The sequence below is a fragment of the Heterodontus francisci genome, chromosome 1 (assembly GCF_036365525.1).
Source record: "Heterodontus francisci isolate sHetFra1 chromosome 1, sHetFra1.hap1, whole genome shotgun sequence".
Taxonomy (NCBI): Eukaryota; Metazoa; Chordata; class Chondrichthyes; order Heterodontiformes; family Heterodontidae; genus Heterodontus; species Heterodontus francisci.
This window is the reverse complement of record NC_090371.1, coordinates 105581514-105599580: the sequence shown is the minus strand read 5'-3', so window position 1 is coordinate 105599580 and position 18067 is coordinate 105581514. Positions and strand designations below refer to the sequence as shown.

General features: G+C 43.9%; 1 protein-coding gene across 4 annotated transcripts in view; it reads right to left on the bottom strand.

Moving 5' to 3' along the window:
• The window catches only part of ipo11 (importin 11), an 837351-nt gene that overhangs the window by 717928 nt on the left and 101356 nt on the right, over window positions 1–18067 (bottom strand). For all 4 annotated transcript variants that reach the window (XM_068034109.1, XM_068034083.1, XM_068034101.1 and 1 more), the window contains exons 3-5: window positions 17671–17771; window positions 9026–9098; window positions 3653–3856 (exon numbers count right to left, since the gene is read on the bottom strand). In XM_068034109.1, the coding sequence (XP_067890210.1) occupies window positions 3653–3856; window positions 9026–9098; window positions 17671–17771 (378 nt within the window). The remainder of the gene's footprint in view (window positions 1–3652; window positions 3857–9025; window positions 9099–17670; window positions 17772–18067) is intronic.

Genomic DNA, 18067 nt, shown 5'->3' with positions numbered 1-18067 from the left:
ATACACCAACCAGGTTTTTTGAATAAACAACAAAAGTATTAAATTATAAAACAAGACTTAGTCAATAAAGATGCAAAGCTTTAACACAGTTTGAAATGATAGTAAATATATATATATATATTCCCTTCTAAATTCTCTCACACACACACAGGTTAAATTAAAAATAAAGATGCTTTGGTCCGAGTACTTGTGAATTCTTGAAGAAAAAGGATTAAGATATGTTCTGTTCCAGATGGCATACAGTCTGGCTTAGAGGATCACTGGGATCTTTTCAGAAGCAGTTCGTTCAGGAGATGTCGAGAGTAAGTCTTCCAGAAGCTTCTGAGGAGAAATACTGCTTCGGTTTCTCTATTTCTTACACTTGAGTCTCAGGGTTCCTCAAACAGGTGGAAAAAAGATGAACTAGACTTCACTTTTAGCAAACTGACCTCCCGACTGACCCAAAAGTTTTCAAAAAAGAAACCCACTCTTGAGCACCATAAATCTTGACATGTAATTTCTCTTGTAAACAACTCCCATAGTCAGAAGGCACCTGCTATTTACTAAGCTGAAGACATGTGACATCCAGTAAATGTTTTTAAACGGAGTCCTTCCAGTGACCCTATAAAAAACCAAATCCAGCATCTATGGAATCACTTCAGTCTTCCAAGGAATCCATTGCCACGATTCTAAAACACGAATCCTCAAAAAATATTTTTAAAATGGAAGCACTTTCAAAACACCTCCATCCTTGGAGGAATGAAACACCATTTTAAATGAGTTTGATTACCAAGTGTTGAGAAAAACTGAAGATAAAAAAAATTAAAACATATTTACACAAACATTGTCATTCACGCTTAACCTGTAACTAATACAGTTCTACCTTGCACTATCTTTGTACTCATAACTCAAAGCCAAGTTAAATTCTCGCAATAGTCTGGCATTCTGGGCGACACAGTGGCGCAGTGGTTAGCACCGCAGCCTCACAGCTCCAGCGACCCGGGTTTGATTCTGGGTACCGCCTGTGCAGAGTTTGCAAGTTCTCCGTGACCACGTGGGTTTCCGCTGGGTGCTCCGGTTTCCTCCCACAGCCAAAGACTTGCAGGTTAATAGTTAAATTGGCCATTGTAAATTGCCCCTAGTGTAGGTAGGTGGTAGGGGAATTGAGGGGATGTGGTAGGAATATGGGATTAATGTAGGATTAGTATAAATGGGTGGTTGCTGGTCAGCACAGACTTGGTGGGCCGAAGGGCCTGTTTCAATGCTGCAGCTCTAAATAAATAAATAAATCATTAAACATATTAAAGAGTTAGATATAGTTCTTGGGGCTAAAGGGATCAAAGGATAGGGCGGCACAGTGGTTAGCACCGTAGCCTCACAGCTCCAGGGACCCGGGTTCGATTCTGGGTACTGCCTGTGCGGAGTTTGCAAGTTCTCCCTGTGACCACGTGGGTTTTCGCCGAGTGCTCCATTTCCTCCCACAGCCAAAGACTTGCAGGTTAATAGTTAAATTGGCCATTATAAATTGCCCCTAGTGTAGGTAGGTGGTAGGGAATATGGGATTGGTGCAGGGTTAGTATAAATAGGTGGTTGTTGGTCAGCACAGACTCGGTGGGCTAAAGGGCCTGTTTCACTGCTGTATCTCTAAATAAATAAATAAATAAAGACATGTGACATCCAGTAAAATTTTTTTAAACCAGTGATCTTTTAAAAAAATAAGTCCAGCATCTATGGAATCACCACAGTCTTCCAATGAATCCATCTGCAAACGTCTAAAACACAAGTCCTCAAAAAATATTTTTAAAAATGGAAGCACTTTCACAATACTACCGACTCAGTCCATTCAACAACGAATGGCAGTTACTAAAGGTGCTGCATTACGCTAACTTTCAGAAGGCACTCAATAGTGTCAACAGAAATTCACTATTACAGATTCTCAGCGTATGCATTACCTTAGATAGTCATTAGCATAGATTCTGTAACAAGAAACTAAATGCATGAACAGTTACCCGAGTGGGTTGATCGAACAACTGGTATCGAAAAAGGCTGCGGCGTGTCCCCTAGAATTTTTGGCACTGTAACTGATGTGATATTCCCCGAGCATCAAATCAGGCATTGCCTGAGCCAGTGGATAACTTGGAGACATAGGGCTGAATTTTAAGCAGAAGCATGGGAACACCACCATCTGCAAGTTCTCCTCCAAGCTACACACCATTCTGTCTTGGAAATATGTAATCATTTCTAGACCAAAATCTTGGAACTCCCTCCCTAACAGCACTGTGTGTGTTCCCACACCAGACTGACTCCAGCAGTTCAAGAAGGCAGCTCACCACCACCTTCTCAAGGGCAATTAGGGATGGACAACAAATGCTGGCCTAGCAGCGACACCCACATTCCATGAAACAAATAAAAATGACAAAAATTAATTAAAATGCTAATGGAATGTTAGCCTTCATCTAAAAGGGAGCTGGAATGCACAGCATTGAAAAAAATCTCATAGCCCCTCTGGTTCTTTTGTCAATTATCTTAGATCTCTGGTTACCCTCCCTCCAGTCAGTAAAAGCAGTTTCTCCTTATTTATACCATCAACATCCCGATATTTAATCTCCCTTTACCATCAAAGGAGAACAATCCAAGATGTTCTAGCCTCTCCACTTAACTGAAGTCCAAACCTTGCGTATGACTCTGATGAATCTCCTCTGCACCATCTCCAAGACATCCTTCCTAAAGTTGTGACTGCATTTGGACACAATACTCAAGGTTGAGGCTTAAGCAGGTTTATCAAGGTTTAGCATAACTTCCTTGCTTTTGTACTCTGTCTTGATTGATAAAGCCAACAAACTGTGTAAACTTTCTTTGGTCTCTCTTCATAACGAAAGCCTCATGTCCCTTTGTACAATGGAGATTAACTCTGCACAGTGGCCATCTATAACTGAATATTCGAAGTGCAGCCTCACCAATAATTTATACAGATTTAGCATTACTTCTATACACAATAACACATTTATGAACTCCAGGATTCCATATGCTTTTTCTATTAAAAACTCAACGCGTCTTCTCACTTTTAACGATCCATGCATCTTAATCCCCAAATCTCCATCTTCCAGTACACATTTTCAAGGTTTACAATTTAGTATACCTGCCCTTTCCTAGTCTTACATTAAAATGACCTCACATTTATCGACAGAAAAATTTCATTTAACATCGATCTGCCCAATCTACTAAGCTTTTCACCCTCCAAAAGTCTATGGCAGTCCTCTCCAGCCAAACATGCTCTATTTTTGTACTGTCTGCAAATTTTGATCATGTGGTCCCTAAATCCAAATCCTGATCATTTACATATATTGGGGAAAAAAAACGCTCGTCCAAACACCAACTCCTAGGGAACCACCACTGTTGACATCCCTCCAGTCCAATGACATTCATTAACCACTCTTTTATATTTTTCTTTCAAAGTCCTAACAAGTGGTAAAAATCTTGAATTTTCTCCCAAAATCATTTTGATCTGCGACCTTCCATCTTCCCTTCAAAATGCCTCTGACAAACCATCTCTTGAACCATATATTTGCATCAAACACTCAAATGCTCCCTCCACCCTTGAAGTGCCAAGAGATGTTCTTTTAGAATAATAGGAATACAAACCTTTATCACTGAGCGTTTAAAAAATACTTACATCATGAAACAGTTTCTTGTCTGCTACCAGTTTTTTGGACGCCAGAGTCTTCGTGACATGATAAAAGGCAAGTAGCGCTCTGTGTTGACGGAGATCATCCTGTACTTTCACAGATTCCAACAGTGTGGGAATTAGTTCTGGCCACTGCCGAGGGCAATCTAGCCTGGCAACCTTAGCAATCAGTACTCCAATCTGGGTTGCAATCTGTAAAGACAGATTTAACAAAGGCAAAATTACTGAACTCAGGAGTATTACATGAAAGAAGTGCATTTTTTTTTTTAAGTACACAGCCACTTTAAAAAAAACTACAAATATTATGCTCTTCAAAATAAATGTAGTTTTCAGATTTAGAAGATTTTTGTATAACTAATTTTAATCAACAAATAAATCCGATTTTGTTTTTAATGTGTTATTAGCAATAAAATGCAACCAATCAGCAATGCATATAGCCTTATATAAGGATGCTAAACATTATCACGGATTTGTACTCATTTTAACCAATGCTAGGTTGTCCAAGAAGTAAATATGCCTTGAAAAAAAAAAAAGTATTTTGCTTGTTCTACAAATCTTAAAACCACTCAGATGGAATATCGCATTCTTGTTCAGCAGACATAGTAAACTCACTCTGAACTCTGACTAAAAATATGCAGAGGAATGATCTTAATGAGGATGATCCAGGTTGTGCTAGAGTCCATCAACTCATAAAAACCCTGAAAACTAACAGCCTGGCCACGAAGTTAGAACTTCAATGCATAATCAGAGGTACCATCTTTCAGATGAAGCCTCATCTCCTTGACCAACTGCATGTGACGAACCCCATGGCACTATTTAAAGAGCTCGAGAATCTCTGAGTGCCCTGGACATGATTCTTCTCAATTAAACAATTATCTGGTCATTCATTAATACCATCAGCAACTAGGTTTTTATATTGTCAATGCCCAAAATATTTAAGCACTCAGCATCAGGGGGCTACACTGGTTAAAAACAGAGCAAGTGAATGTGACCTCACAGATATTTCATTTTTCAACTACCAATGGCTCCTGACAAAGAAATACTGAATGAAATCTATACCCAAACAGCTGTATACCATAATGTGAAATCAGTTATTGAAACATATATGTGCGCACTTTCAAAAATGTATTGAAACACACAAACACATATACATGCAAACAAACATCTTGATTGTAGCTCCCAAGTGGAATCAGGTAAACAAGGTTTTTCCACCTACCAGTATTCTAAGTACCCCTCTTAAGCACTTCTGTGAATACATTTGTAGAGATACACCAATGTATTAGGAGTCCAAGAAATAGAACATAGAATATCGAACAGTACAGCACAGTACAGGCCCTTCGGCCCACAATGTTGTGCCCACCCTTTAACCTACTCTAAGATCAAACTACCTACATACCCTTCATTCTACTATCATCCATGTACCTATCCAAGAGTCGCTTAAATGTCCCTAATGTATCTGCTTCGACTACCACACTGGCATTGCATTCCACGCACCCGCCACTCTCTGTGTAAAGGACCTACCTCTGACATCTCCCCTAAACCTTCCTCCAATCAACTTAAAATTATGCTCCCTAGTGATAGCCCTTTCCGCCCTGGGAAAAAGTCTCCGGCTATCCACTCTATCTATGCCTCTCAGCATCTTGTACACCTCTATCAAGTCACTTCTCATCCTTCTTCGCTCCAATGAGAAAAGCCCTAGCTCCCTCAACCTTTCTTCAAAAGACATGCCCTCCAGTCCAGGCAGCATCCTGGTAAATCTCCTCTGCACCCTCTCTAAAGTTTCCACATCCTTCCTATAATGAGGCGACCAGAACTGAACACAATATTCCAAGTGTGGTCTAACCAGGGCTTTATAGAGCTGCAGCATAACCTCATGGCTCTTAAACTCAATCCCCCTGTTAATGAAAGCCAACACCCCATACACCTTCTTAACAACCCTATCAACTAGGGTAGCAATTTTGAGGGATCTATGGACGTGGACCCCAAGATCCCTCTGTTCCTCCACACTGCCAAGAATCCTGCCTTTAAGCCTGTATTCTGCATTCAAATTCGACCTTCCAAAATGAATCACTTCACACTTTTCCAGGTTGAACTCTATCTGCCACTTCTCAGCCCAGCTCTGCATCCTGTCAATGTCCCGTTGCAACCTACAACAGCCTTCCACACTATCCACAACTCCAACAACCTTTGTGCCATCGGCAAACTTACTAACCCAGCCTTCCACTTCCAAGTCATTTATAAAAATCACAAAGAGCAGAGGTCCCAGAACAGATCCCTGGGGAACACCACTGGTCACCGAGCTCCAGGCTGAATACTTTCCATCTACCACCACCCTCTGTCTTGTATGAACCAGCCAATTCTGTATCCAGACAGCCAAATTTCCCTGTATCCCATGCCTCCTTACTTTCTGAATGAGCCTACCATGGGGAACCTTATGAAACACCTTGCTAAAATCCATATACACCACATCCACTGCTCTTCCTTCATCAACGTGTTTTGTCACATCCTCAAAGAATTCAATAAGGCTTGTGAGGCATGACCTGCCCCTCACAAAGCCATGCTAACTATATCTAATCAAACTATGCTTTTCCAAGTAATCATAAATCCTGTCTCTCAGAATCCTCTCCAATAATTTGCCCACCACCGACGTAAGACTGACTGGTCTGCAATTCCCAGGGTTATCCCTATTCCCTTTCTTGAACAAGGGAACAACATTTGCCACCCTCCAATCATCTGGTACTACTCCAGTCGACAGTGAGGACGCAAAGATCATCGCCAAAGGCGCAGCAATCTCTTCCCTCGCTTCCCGTAATAACCTTGGGTATATCCCGTCTGGCCCCGGGGACTTATCTATCCTCATGTCTTTCAAAATTTCCAGCACATCCTCCTTCTTAACATCAACCTGTTCGAACATATCAACCTGTTTCACGCTGTCCTCACAAACGTCCAAGTCCCTCGCACTGGTGAATACTGAAGCAAAGTATTCATTAAGGACCTCCCCCTACCTCCTCCGATTCCAAGCACAAGTTCCCTCCACTATCCCTGATCGGCCCAACCCTCACTCTGGCCATCTTCTTGTTCCTCACATAAGTGTAGAACGCCTTGGGATTTTCCTTAATCCTACCCGCCAAGACTTTTTCATGTCCCCTTCTAGCTCTCCTAAGTCCATTCTTCAGTTCCTTCCTGGCTACATTGTAACCCTCTAGAGCCCTGTCTGATCCTTGCTTCCTCAACCTTAAATAAGCTTCCTTCTTCCTCTTGACTAGCTGTTCCACATCTCTTGTCATCCAAGGTTCCTTCACCCTACCATCCCTTCCTTGCCTCATCGGGACAAATCTATCCAGCAGTCGCAGCAAGTGCTCCCTAAACAACCTCCACATTTCTGTCGTGCATTTCCCTGAGAACATCTGTTCCCAATTTAAGCTCCCCAATTCCTGCCTAATAACATTGTAATTCCCCCTCCCCCAATTAAATATTTTCCAATCCCGTCTGCTCCAATCCCTCTCCATGACTATAGTAAAGGTCAGGGAGTTGTGATCACTATCACCGAAATGCTCTCCCACCGAGAGATCTGCCACCTGGCCTGGTTCGTTGCCAAGCACCAAATCCAATATAGCCTCCCCTCTAGTCGGCCTATCTAAATATTGAGTCAGGAAACCTTCCTGGACACACCTGACAAAAACTGCTCCATCCAAACTATTTGCACTAAGGAGGTTCCAATCAATATTAGGGAAGTTGAAGTCACCCATCTGCACCTTTCCAAAATCTGCCTCCCAATCTGTTCCTCCGTGTCTATGTTGCTATTGGGGGGTCTATAGAAAGCTCCCAATAAAGTGACTGCTCCTTTCCTGTTTCTGACTTGCACCCATAATGACTCAGTAGACAAACCCTCCTCGATGACCTCCCTTTCTGCAGCTGTGATACTATCCCTGATTAGCAATGCCACTCCCCCACCTCTTTTACCTCCCTCCCTATTCCTTTTGAAACATCTAAACTCCGGAACATCCAACATCCATTCCTGCCCCTGTGATATCCAAGTCTCCGTAATGGCCACAACATCGTAGCTCCAAGTACTGATCCATGCTCTAAGTTCATCACCCATATTCCTGACACTTCTTGCGTTAAAATAGACACAATTCAACCCATCATACTGGCTGCAACTTTGCCCTGTCAACTGTCTAACCTTCCTCGCAGACTCTCTGCACTCTGTATCTGCCTGCTCAACAGCTACCCCATCCACTGATCCGTAGCTCCGGTTCCCATCCCCCTGCCAAACTAGTTTAAACCCTCCCGAAGAGCTCTAGCAAACCTCCCACCCAGGATATTGGTGCCCCTCCAGTTCAGATGCAACCCGTCTTTCTTGTACAGGTCCCACCTTCCCCAGAAGGTATCCCAATGATGCACATATCTGAAGCCCTCCCTCCTACACCAGCTCTGTAGCCACGTGTTCAGCTGCACTCGCTTTCGGTTTCTCGCCTCACTAGCACGTGGCACCGGTATCAATCCTGAGATTACTACTCTGCTCTTCCTGCCTTTTAGCTTCCAACCTAACTCCCTATATTCGCTTTTCAGGTCCTCATCCCTTTTCCTAGCTATGTCATTGGTACCGATGTGTACCACAACTTCTGGCTGCTCCCCCTCCCCCTTAAGAATCCTGTAGACTCGATCGGAGACATCCCTGACCCTGGCGGCAACATACCATCCGGGAGTCTCGTTCGCGACCACAGAATCTCCTGTCTGTTCCTCTAACCATTGAATCTCCTATCACTATCGCTCTCCTATTCTCCCCCCTTCCCTTCTGAGCCACAGATCCAGGCTCAGTGCCAAAGACCTGGCCGCTGTGGCTTTCCCCTGGTAGGTCCCCCCCCCCCCAACCGTATCCAAAACGGTATACTTATGTCACCAATTAAGAATTTAGTTGAATTATAGTAATTCAGGTCACATTTTCTTTTTGGCAGAATGAAGGTTTTGGGCAAGAGATGCAGGCGGAATGTGAGGATGAACTTTTTTATGCAGCGAGTGGTAATGGCCTGGAACTCGCTTCTCACGAGGGTGGTGGAAGGGGAGACAATCAATGATTTCAAAAGCAAATTGGATGGGCACTTGAAGGAAATAAACTTGCAGGGCTACAGGGATCGCGTGGGGGAGCCGGCATTGACTCGATGGGTCGAATGTCTCCTTCTATGCCATAAATGACTCTGACTCATTATCAACATTAGTGTTGAACAGTCATTTATCCCAATTTTTCTTCCTTGTTTTAATGCTGACTAAATTGCAAGGCAATTTCTTCCACAAACAGGCAAAAAATTGTCTTACACAAATAACAGGCACAAATCCATCTGAATTCATTTCGTCACCAACCTGATTCACTGGTTCATTAAAATTTGCAATGAGCCCTGCACGCAATGAGGATTTTTCTTCTTCTGATAGAGCACTGTAAGAATTAACGGGAAAAAATTATTTGTCCTCACTGAAGCTGATAACTAATCAAACAATCATGCAACAAATAAATGTTAATGACATACCCACATTATTTATGAAACTATTCATGCTAAAATAAGTTTTTAAATACAATAAAAATGCTAATAGGACACATGGTTTTCCAGTGGAACAGTCCATTTTGTGTGATTACATATGGTGATTTTGACAATTCTCTGACCTTTCATAGAATGCAAATCTACGGTGCAAAAGGATCATGATTTTAATGAAAAGGAGGATCAGTGAGAGAAGAAGCAAAGAGGAAAAGTAAAATTGACAGTAGTTAATGATGAATAATGGAGGTTGCAAATTTAACAGTAGCAACAGGAGACCGGTGCGAAGACGCAAGTTCAAATCCCACCACAGCAGATGGTTGAATTTGAATTCATTAATTAATCAATGCGGAATAAAAATCTAGTACCAGTAATAACCAGTGGTTAGCACCACAGCCTCACAGCTCCACGGACCCGGGTTCGATTCTGGGTACTGCCTGTGTGGAGTTTGCAAGTTCTCCCTGTGACGGCGTGGGTTTTCGCCGGGTGCTCCGGTTTCCTCCCACTGCCAAAGACTTGCAGGTGATAGGTAAATTGGCCATTGTAAATTGCCCCTAGTGTAGGTAGGTGGTAGGGAATATGGGATTACTGTAGGGTTAGTATAAATGGGTGGTTGTTGGTCGGCACAGACTCTGTGGGCCAAAGGGCCTGTTTCAGTGCTGTATCTCTAAATAAATAAAATAAATTTAAAAAATAAAATAAACAACGATCTGGAAACTGCCAGATTGACTTAAAAACCAATCTGGTACAGGGAAAGGAAATCTGCTGTCCTTACCCAGTCTGGCCTAAGTGTGAATCCAGACCCATAGCAATTAGGTTGAATCTCAACTACCCTTAACTTGCAGCAAAACTGTCCCATTGACTAGTCAAGCAACAGCCTGACAGTCATAGTCACCGAATCGCTGCTTACATTCTCTGCCTCGGACTCCTCTGTCACAATCCCTGACTGTGTCCTGACATAGGGGAGGCGGTGGCGTAGTGGTATTGTCACTGGACTAGTAACCCTGAGACCCAGGTATTGCTCTGGGGACATGGGTTCGAATCCCAGCACAGCAGAAGGTGGAATTTGAACTCAATTAATAAAACAACAAAATCTGGAATTTAAAAGCTAGTCTAATGATGGCCATGAAATCATTGTCGATTGTTGTAAAAACCCAACTGGTTCACTAATGTCCTTTCGGGAAGGAAATCTGCTGTCCTTACCTGGTCTGGCCTACATGTGACTCCAGATCCACAGCAATGTCAATGACTCTTAAATGTCCTCGAAATAGCCTAGCAAGCCACTCAGTTCAAGGGCAATTAGGGATGGGCAATAAATGCTGGCCTGGCCTGCGACGCCAACATCCCATGAAAGAATTTAAAAAAGAATTAACCCACCGGCTAATTACTACCTACCACGCTCCCTCAGCTGGTGAATCAGTACTCCTCCATTTTGAACACATGAAAGAAGCACTGAGGGTAACAAGGCCACAGAATGTAAGCTGGGTGGGGGAAATTCAATATCCAACAACAAGCTAGCCGAATCCTTAAGGAAGTAAATGCCAGACTGAACCTGCAGCATGTGATGAAAGAAACAAGAGGGAAAAATCTACTTGACCTCACCCTCACTAATCTATCTGTCGCAGATGCATCGGTCAACGACAATATTGGTACGAGTGGCCAGCACATTGCCCCTGTGGAGACCGTCTTCACACTGAGGATACCCTCCATCGTGCTGTGTGGCACTGCCACTTTGCTAAATGGCATAGATTCGTAACAGATCAACTCAAAACTGGGCATCCGTGAGGTGCTGTGGGCCATCAACAGCAGCAGAATTTTATTCAACCACAATCTGTAACTTCATGGCCGAGTATATCCCTCACTCTAACATTACCATCAAGCCAAGGGACCAACCCTGGTTCAATGAGGAGTGCAGGAGGGTATGCCAGAACCAGCAATATGTAAAAAAAGAGGTGCCAACCAGGTGAAGCCACAACACAGGGGTGCATACATGCTGAATCGCAGAAGAAGCGTGCAACAGAGCTAAGCGATCCCATAACCAACCAATCAGATCAAAGTTCTGCAGCCCTGCCACATCCAGTCGTGAACAGTGGTGGACAATTGAACAACTAACCAGAGGAGGAAGCTCCACAAATCCTCACAGATGGGGACCATACCACATCAGTGCAAAAGGCAAGACTAATGCATTTGCAACCATCTTTAGCAGAAGTACCAAGTGGATAATCAATCTCAGCCTCCTCCTGAAGACTCCAGCATCACAGGGGCCAGTCTTCACACAATTCTATTCATTCCATGTGATAACAAGCAACAGCTAAATGGACTGGATTGTGGGCACTGACAACACCCCAGCTGTAGTGCTGAAGACTTAGGCTCCAGAACTAGCTCCGCCCCTAGCCAAGCTGTTTCAGTACAGCTACAACACTGGCATCTACCCAATCATGTGGAAAATTGCCCAAAACTGCCCTGTCCAGAAAAAGCAGGACAAATGCAATCGACCCAATTACTGCCCTATCAGTCTACACTCAATCAGCAAAGTGATGGATGATGTCATCAACGGTGCTATCAAGTGGCACTTACTCAGCAATAATCTGCTCACTGATGCTCAGTTTGGATTCAGCCCGGGCCACTCATCTCCTGACCTCATTACATCCTTGGTCCAAACATGGAGAAAAGAGCTGATTCAACAAGTGAGGGGAGAGTGGCTGCTGTTAACATCAGGCAGAATTTGACCGAGTCAAGGAGCCCTAGCAAAACTGAAGTCAATGAGTATCAGGGGGAAAACTCTCCACTGTATTACAGTATACAAGTGACTGCAACACTTCCATGTAAGATACAATAGTAAAGCTGATATGTTCTGCAGTATATGGAGAGGCAGTGGTGCAGTGATAATGTCTCTAGACTAGTAACCAAGAGCCCCAGGGTAATGCTCTGGGGACATGGGTTCGAATCCCACCACAGCAGATGGCACAATTTGAATTCAATTAATAAATCTGGAATTAAAAAGACTAGTCTAGTGGTGACCACGAAACCATTGTCAATTGTTGTAAGAACACATCTGGTTTACTAATGCCTTTAGAGAAGGAAATCTGCTGTCCTTACCCAGTCTGGCCTAAATGTAAAACCAGACCCACAGCAATGTGGTTGACTCTCAGCAAGCCACTCAGTTGTATCAAAACCAAATCTAAGAAAATGAATGAAACCAGAGCTGTCCCACAGACTAGTCAAGCAACAGCCCGACATAGTCATACTCACAGAATCATACCTTGCAGACAAAGTCCCAGGCACCACCATCACCATTTCCGGGTATGTCCTGCCGGTGGGACACCAGAGGTGGCGGCACAGTGGTATACAGTCGGGAGGGAATTGCTTTGGCAGCCCTCAACATGGATTCTGGACCCCATGAAGTCTCATGGCATCACATCAAACATGGGCAAGGAAACCTCATGATTATCACCTATCGTCACCCGCCCATCTGCCCCCCACCCCCCCCCCCCTCCCACCCCGGCTGATGAATCAGTGTTGAATCATTTTGAACACCAATTGGAAGACGCACTGAGGAGCAAGATGTACTCTGGGTGGGGGACTTCAATATCCATCACCAAGAGTGGCTTGGTAGCACCTCTGCTGACCAAGCTGGCTAAATCCTATAGGACATATGTGCTAGACTGGGTATGCGGCAGGTGGTGAGAGAATCAACAAGAAAGAAAACATACTTGACCTTGTCCCCACCAATCTGTCACAGATGCATCTGTCCATGACAGCATTGGTAGGAGACCACCGCACAATCCTTGTGGAGACAAAGTCCTGTCTTCACATTGAGAGTACCCACCATCATGCTGTGTGGCACTACCACTGTGCTAACATTTCGAACAGATCTAGCAACTCAAAACGGGGTATCCATGAGGTGCTGTGGGCCATAAGCAGAATTGTATTCAACCACAATCTGTAATCTCATGGCCTGGAATATCTCCCACTCTACCATTACCATCAAGCCAGGGGACCAACCCTGGTCCAATAAAGAGTTCAGGAGGGCATGCCAGGAGCAGCATCAGGCATACCTAAAAATGAGGTGCCATCCTGATGAAACTACAACACAGGACAACTTCCATGCCAAACAGCGGAAGCAGCACGCAATAGACAGAGCTAAGCGATCCCACAACCAATGGATCAGATCTAAGCTCTGCAGTCCTGCCACATCCAGTCGTGAATGGTGGTGGACAATTAAACAACTGACAGTATGAGGAGGCTTCACAAATATCCCCATACTCAACGATGGGGTAGCCCAGCACATCAGTGCAAAAGATAAGGCTGAAGCATTCGCATCCATCTTCAGCCAGAAGTGCCAAATGGATGATCCATCTCAGCCTCCGCCTGAGATCCCTGACAGATGCCAGTCTTTAGCCAATCCAAAAAACTTCACGTGATATCAAGAAACTACTAAAGGCACTGGATACTGCAAAGGCTATGGGCCCTAACAATATTCCAGCAATAGTACTGAAGACGTGCTCCAGAACAAGCCGTGCCCCTAGCCAAGCTGTTCCAGTACAGCTACAACTCTGGCATCTATCCAACAATGTGGAAAATTGCCCAGGTATGTCTTGTGCATAAGAAGCAGGACAAATCCAACCCGGCCAACTAGCACCCCATTAGTTTACTCTCAATCATCAGCAATGTAATGGAGGGGGTCATCAAAAGTGCAATCAAGCGGCACTTTCTCAGCAATTACCTGCTCACTGACACTCAGTGTGGGTTCCGCCAGGGTCACTCAGTTCCTGACCAAAGCAGCCCATGTCCATATGCAGCAAGACCTGTGCAACATCCAGGCTTGGGCTAATAAGTGGCAAGTAACATTCGTGCCATACAAGTGCCAGGCAATAACCATCTCAGACGAGAGAATCCAACCATCTCCCCTTGACGTTCAATGGCATTACTGTCACTGAATGCCCCACTATCAACATCCTCGGGGTTACCACTGGCCAGAAACTGAACTGGACCAGCCACATAAAAAATGCTGTGGCTACAAGAGCAGGTCAGAGGCTGCAAAATCTCTGGCGAGTGACTCACCTCCTGTCTCCCCAGTGCCTACCCACCATCCACAAGGCACAAGTCATTAAGGCACTGAAGTGGATGATCAGCCATGATTGTATCCAATGGCGGAGCAGCCTCAATGGGCTGAATGGCCTACTCCTGCTCATATGTTCCTAAGTCAGGAGTGTGATGGAATACTCTGAACTTGCCTGGATGGGTGCAGCTCCAACAACACTCAAGAAGCTCAACACCATCCAGGACAAAGCAGTCCGCTTGACTGGCACCCCATCCACAACCATCCACAGTGGCGTAGTGGTTAGCACCGCAGCCTCACAGCTCCAGGGACTCGGGTTCGATTCCGGGTACTGCCTGTGTGGAGTTTGCAAGTTCTCCCTGTGTCTGCGTGGGTTTTCTCCGGGTGCTCCGGTTTCCTCCCACAAGCCAAAAGACTTGCAGGTTGATAGGTAAATTGGCCATTATAAATTGTCACTAGTATAGGTAGGTGGTAGGGAAATATAGGGACAGGTGGGGATGTTTGGTAGGAATATGGGATTAGTGCAGGATTAGAATAAATGGGTGGTTGATGTTCGGCAGAGACTCGGTGAGCCGAAGGGCCTGTTTCAGTGCTGTATCTCTAATCTAAAAAAAAACCTTCAACGTTCACTCCCTCCACAATGGCAGCAGTGTACCATCTACAAGATGCACTGCAGCAATTCAGCAAGGCTCCTTCAACATCACCTTCCATACCCACAACCTCTGCCACCTGGAAAGACAAGGGCAGCAGATGCATGGGAACACCACCACCTGCAATTTCCCCTCCAAGTCACAACTTCCTGGCATGCAACTATATCGCTGCTCCTTCGCCATCGCTGGGTCAGAATCTTGGAACTCCCTTCCTAACAGCTCTGTGGGTGTACCTACACCCTAAGGACTGCAGTGGATCAAGACAGCAGCTCACCACCACCTTCTCAAGGGCAATTATGGATAGGCAATAAAGGCTAGTCTAGTCAGCAACACCCACATCCCACAAACAAATAAAAAAAAAAGAGCAGAAAGGGTCAAGAGTGTACGTGAGGGAAGTTGAGAGTAAAGCAGGATATATATATATACTAGGGTGTTGGGTTGGGGGAGGGAATGGGGAAAGAGGGGTTGGAGAGAATGGAAGGGATGAAAGTTCGAGAGCTCTCTCCTCTCGCATGCCTCCCCTTTAACCCACCATCATCACCCTCAAGCAGCGCATTCTCAATTCTTGCATCTTCACCAATATCTGAACAATCTCTAATCTCCTTTTTCTTTCGAGGACCCTCAAATGAGTAGTCGCCTCAGCTATATGTATATCTTTCTTATAATTCTCTGCACAAATCCCTTGTGTGGTTTCTGCCCTCAAACACCAAAATGACCCTAACCAAAGTCATGAACACCATCCTCTGTGATTATGAGTGAAGAATTATTCCTAGTCATCTTCCTTGACCTCTCTGCAGGGTTTACAAGGGTTGACCATGGCAATCTCCTCAAAGTCTATCCTCTGTTCAGATCCATCCAAGCAACTTCCCATGCTTTAATTCCTTCCAATCCAAACTTAGATTTCTCTTCCATTCCCTGTACTCTGTCTCCCCAGAGTCCCAAAAAGACTTTTTTAAAAACTATTTTCTTTTCATCGACCTGCTCACTCACATTGGCATAGTCTGCAGACATGGTGTCAGCTTTCACAGATATGCCAATGACAGACAGCTGTACTTCCCCAACCACCTATCAGACTGCTCACCCAACTTCAAGTCTTGGATGAGCTATAGCTTTGTCCAGCTGAATATTGGTAAGACCAAAGTGAATTATTTCACTGTTACCAACTCTACTCCTTTATCACTCACTGTATTCCCCCTTCCCCATATCATTCCCATCATAAAGACTGCTGAATTCACCTTCACAACACTGCCAGCTCCGTACCTTGACTGCAAAAAGATCTGACTTCATCCCCTCCCGATTCAGCTGTTTCAACACTCTTTGGTGGCCTCCCTCCTTTGGCCTCTCTAAACTGTAACTTGCCCAAAACGTTCTTGCACTTATCCTGTTCTGCATGCTCATCATTTGTCTTCGCTGACCTACTTGGCTCCCAGTCCTCTAAGCTTGAAATTTAAAATCCTTACTTTGATCTTTAAACTCCTCTGTAGTTTTATGCCAACCCATTTCAGCAGTTTTCTTCAGCCCTACAAACCATATCCCCACAATACCCAACCCCTGCCCCACCTATGTCATTAGTAAGTAGTGGTGTCCCACAGGATTTAGTTTGAGACTAAATGTATAGGTATATTAATAATTTGGATACTGGCCTAAAGGTAGTGGTGTCAAAATTTCAGGAGCTTTAGAGAGAGTACAACACAGATTCACTAGGGCGCTGTAATATGAGGAAATACAAACACAAAATTTTTTTTAAATATGGGGCTTTATGTTGAAGTAATGCAGATTATGGGGAAATATAACAGAAATATTTCAAATTATGGAGGAATTAAAATACATAAGAAATAGGAGGAGCAGATCACATGTCCCCTCCAGCAAGGTAGAATCTGTTTCCAATAGTTGAGGGGTCATGAACAGGGGGCTAAAGGTACAGGATTAAATAGATTTAGAACAGGGCAGGAGATATGGGTGAAAGAAAATGAGTTGAAAGGATGTCAGCAGAGTGGGTAAACATGATTACAGATATGCTCACGTGGAGGGTTATCACCAACATGGACTGGTTGATCAAATAGCTCATTTCTGTGTCATACTCAATTCCATTGGCTTGAGCACATCCTACATTCTATTTGACTCCCAATGTTGGTGACAAAGACTTCAGCCCCTTAAGTGAAAATGTCTGCAATTCCATTCCTCGCCACTTTTCTTGAAAAATCTTCTCAAAACCCAACCTTTCAACCAAGCTTCCAGTCACGACCTCCTCAACCCCCTTTCTGGTTCACTGTTCATTTTCTTTATGCCTACCTGCAAAGCACACCAGGACTTCATAATAGCAAGACATAAATGCAAGTTTAGATGCTGCTTGCACATGATTCAGCTCAGTACCAATGGAAGGTGTATCCTTGGTCCATTAGTCTGCTAAATCTTTAATTTTCATGTTTTCTCCCCTTCGAGATCTTTTCCTTTTGCTATCAATTTCTGCCCTTTCAGCAACGAGCAAACCCATTACTATCGCAATCCAATACACTGAAAATCTCAACCAGGAAAACTAATTCAGAAACAGCATATCTAAAAGATTGCTGCAGCTGTTGTTGAAAGAGAGAACACTTATTGGGCTAACCAGGAATGTGCAATTTCAGTTTTACCCAACATCTTGCACCCAAGTGGTTTGTTCTAAGGATCATGGTAATCTGTCTGATTTCCAGAATGTTCAATAAAGCTGTAAACAAAACTTAAAGCTCAATAAGATGCCTAAAGCATAACTGAAGTACTTACTGTGGAGCAATACGTCGCCAATAACGATCAATTCCATTTTTGAAGTACAACACAGCAAGCCACCGTACATTTACATCTAGTGTGTGATTAGTGAAGATATTCTGAAAAAAATACAATTACATTAATGATGTGGCCAGATTTTTAAAGCAATATAAGTTAACCACTGGTGCACATTTTAAATCAGAAATTTATTCTTTCGCCATGCTTAACTTCTCCTTAAACAGGTTTTGAAATTTTGTACTTGCGTCGTGACCATCAAATTGGGTTGAGGGATCAAACCACCTTGTCCATTGATTGCTATGTTGGCCATCAGATGAATTACAGCATTCTTCTCTAAATGGAAATTGAGCCTTCCTGGTACTGGCAATCATATAAATACATTGAAAATTCACATCCT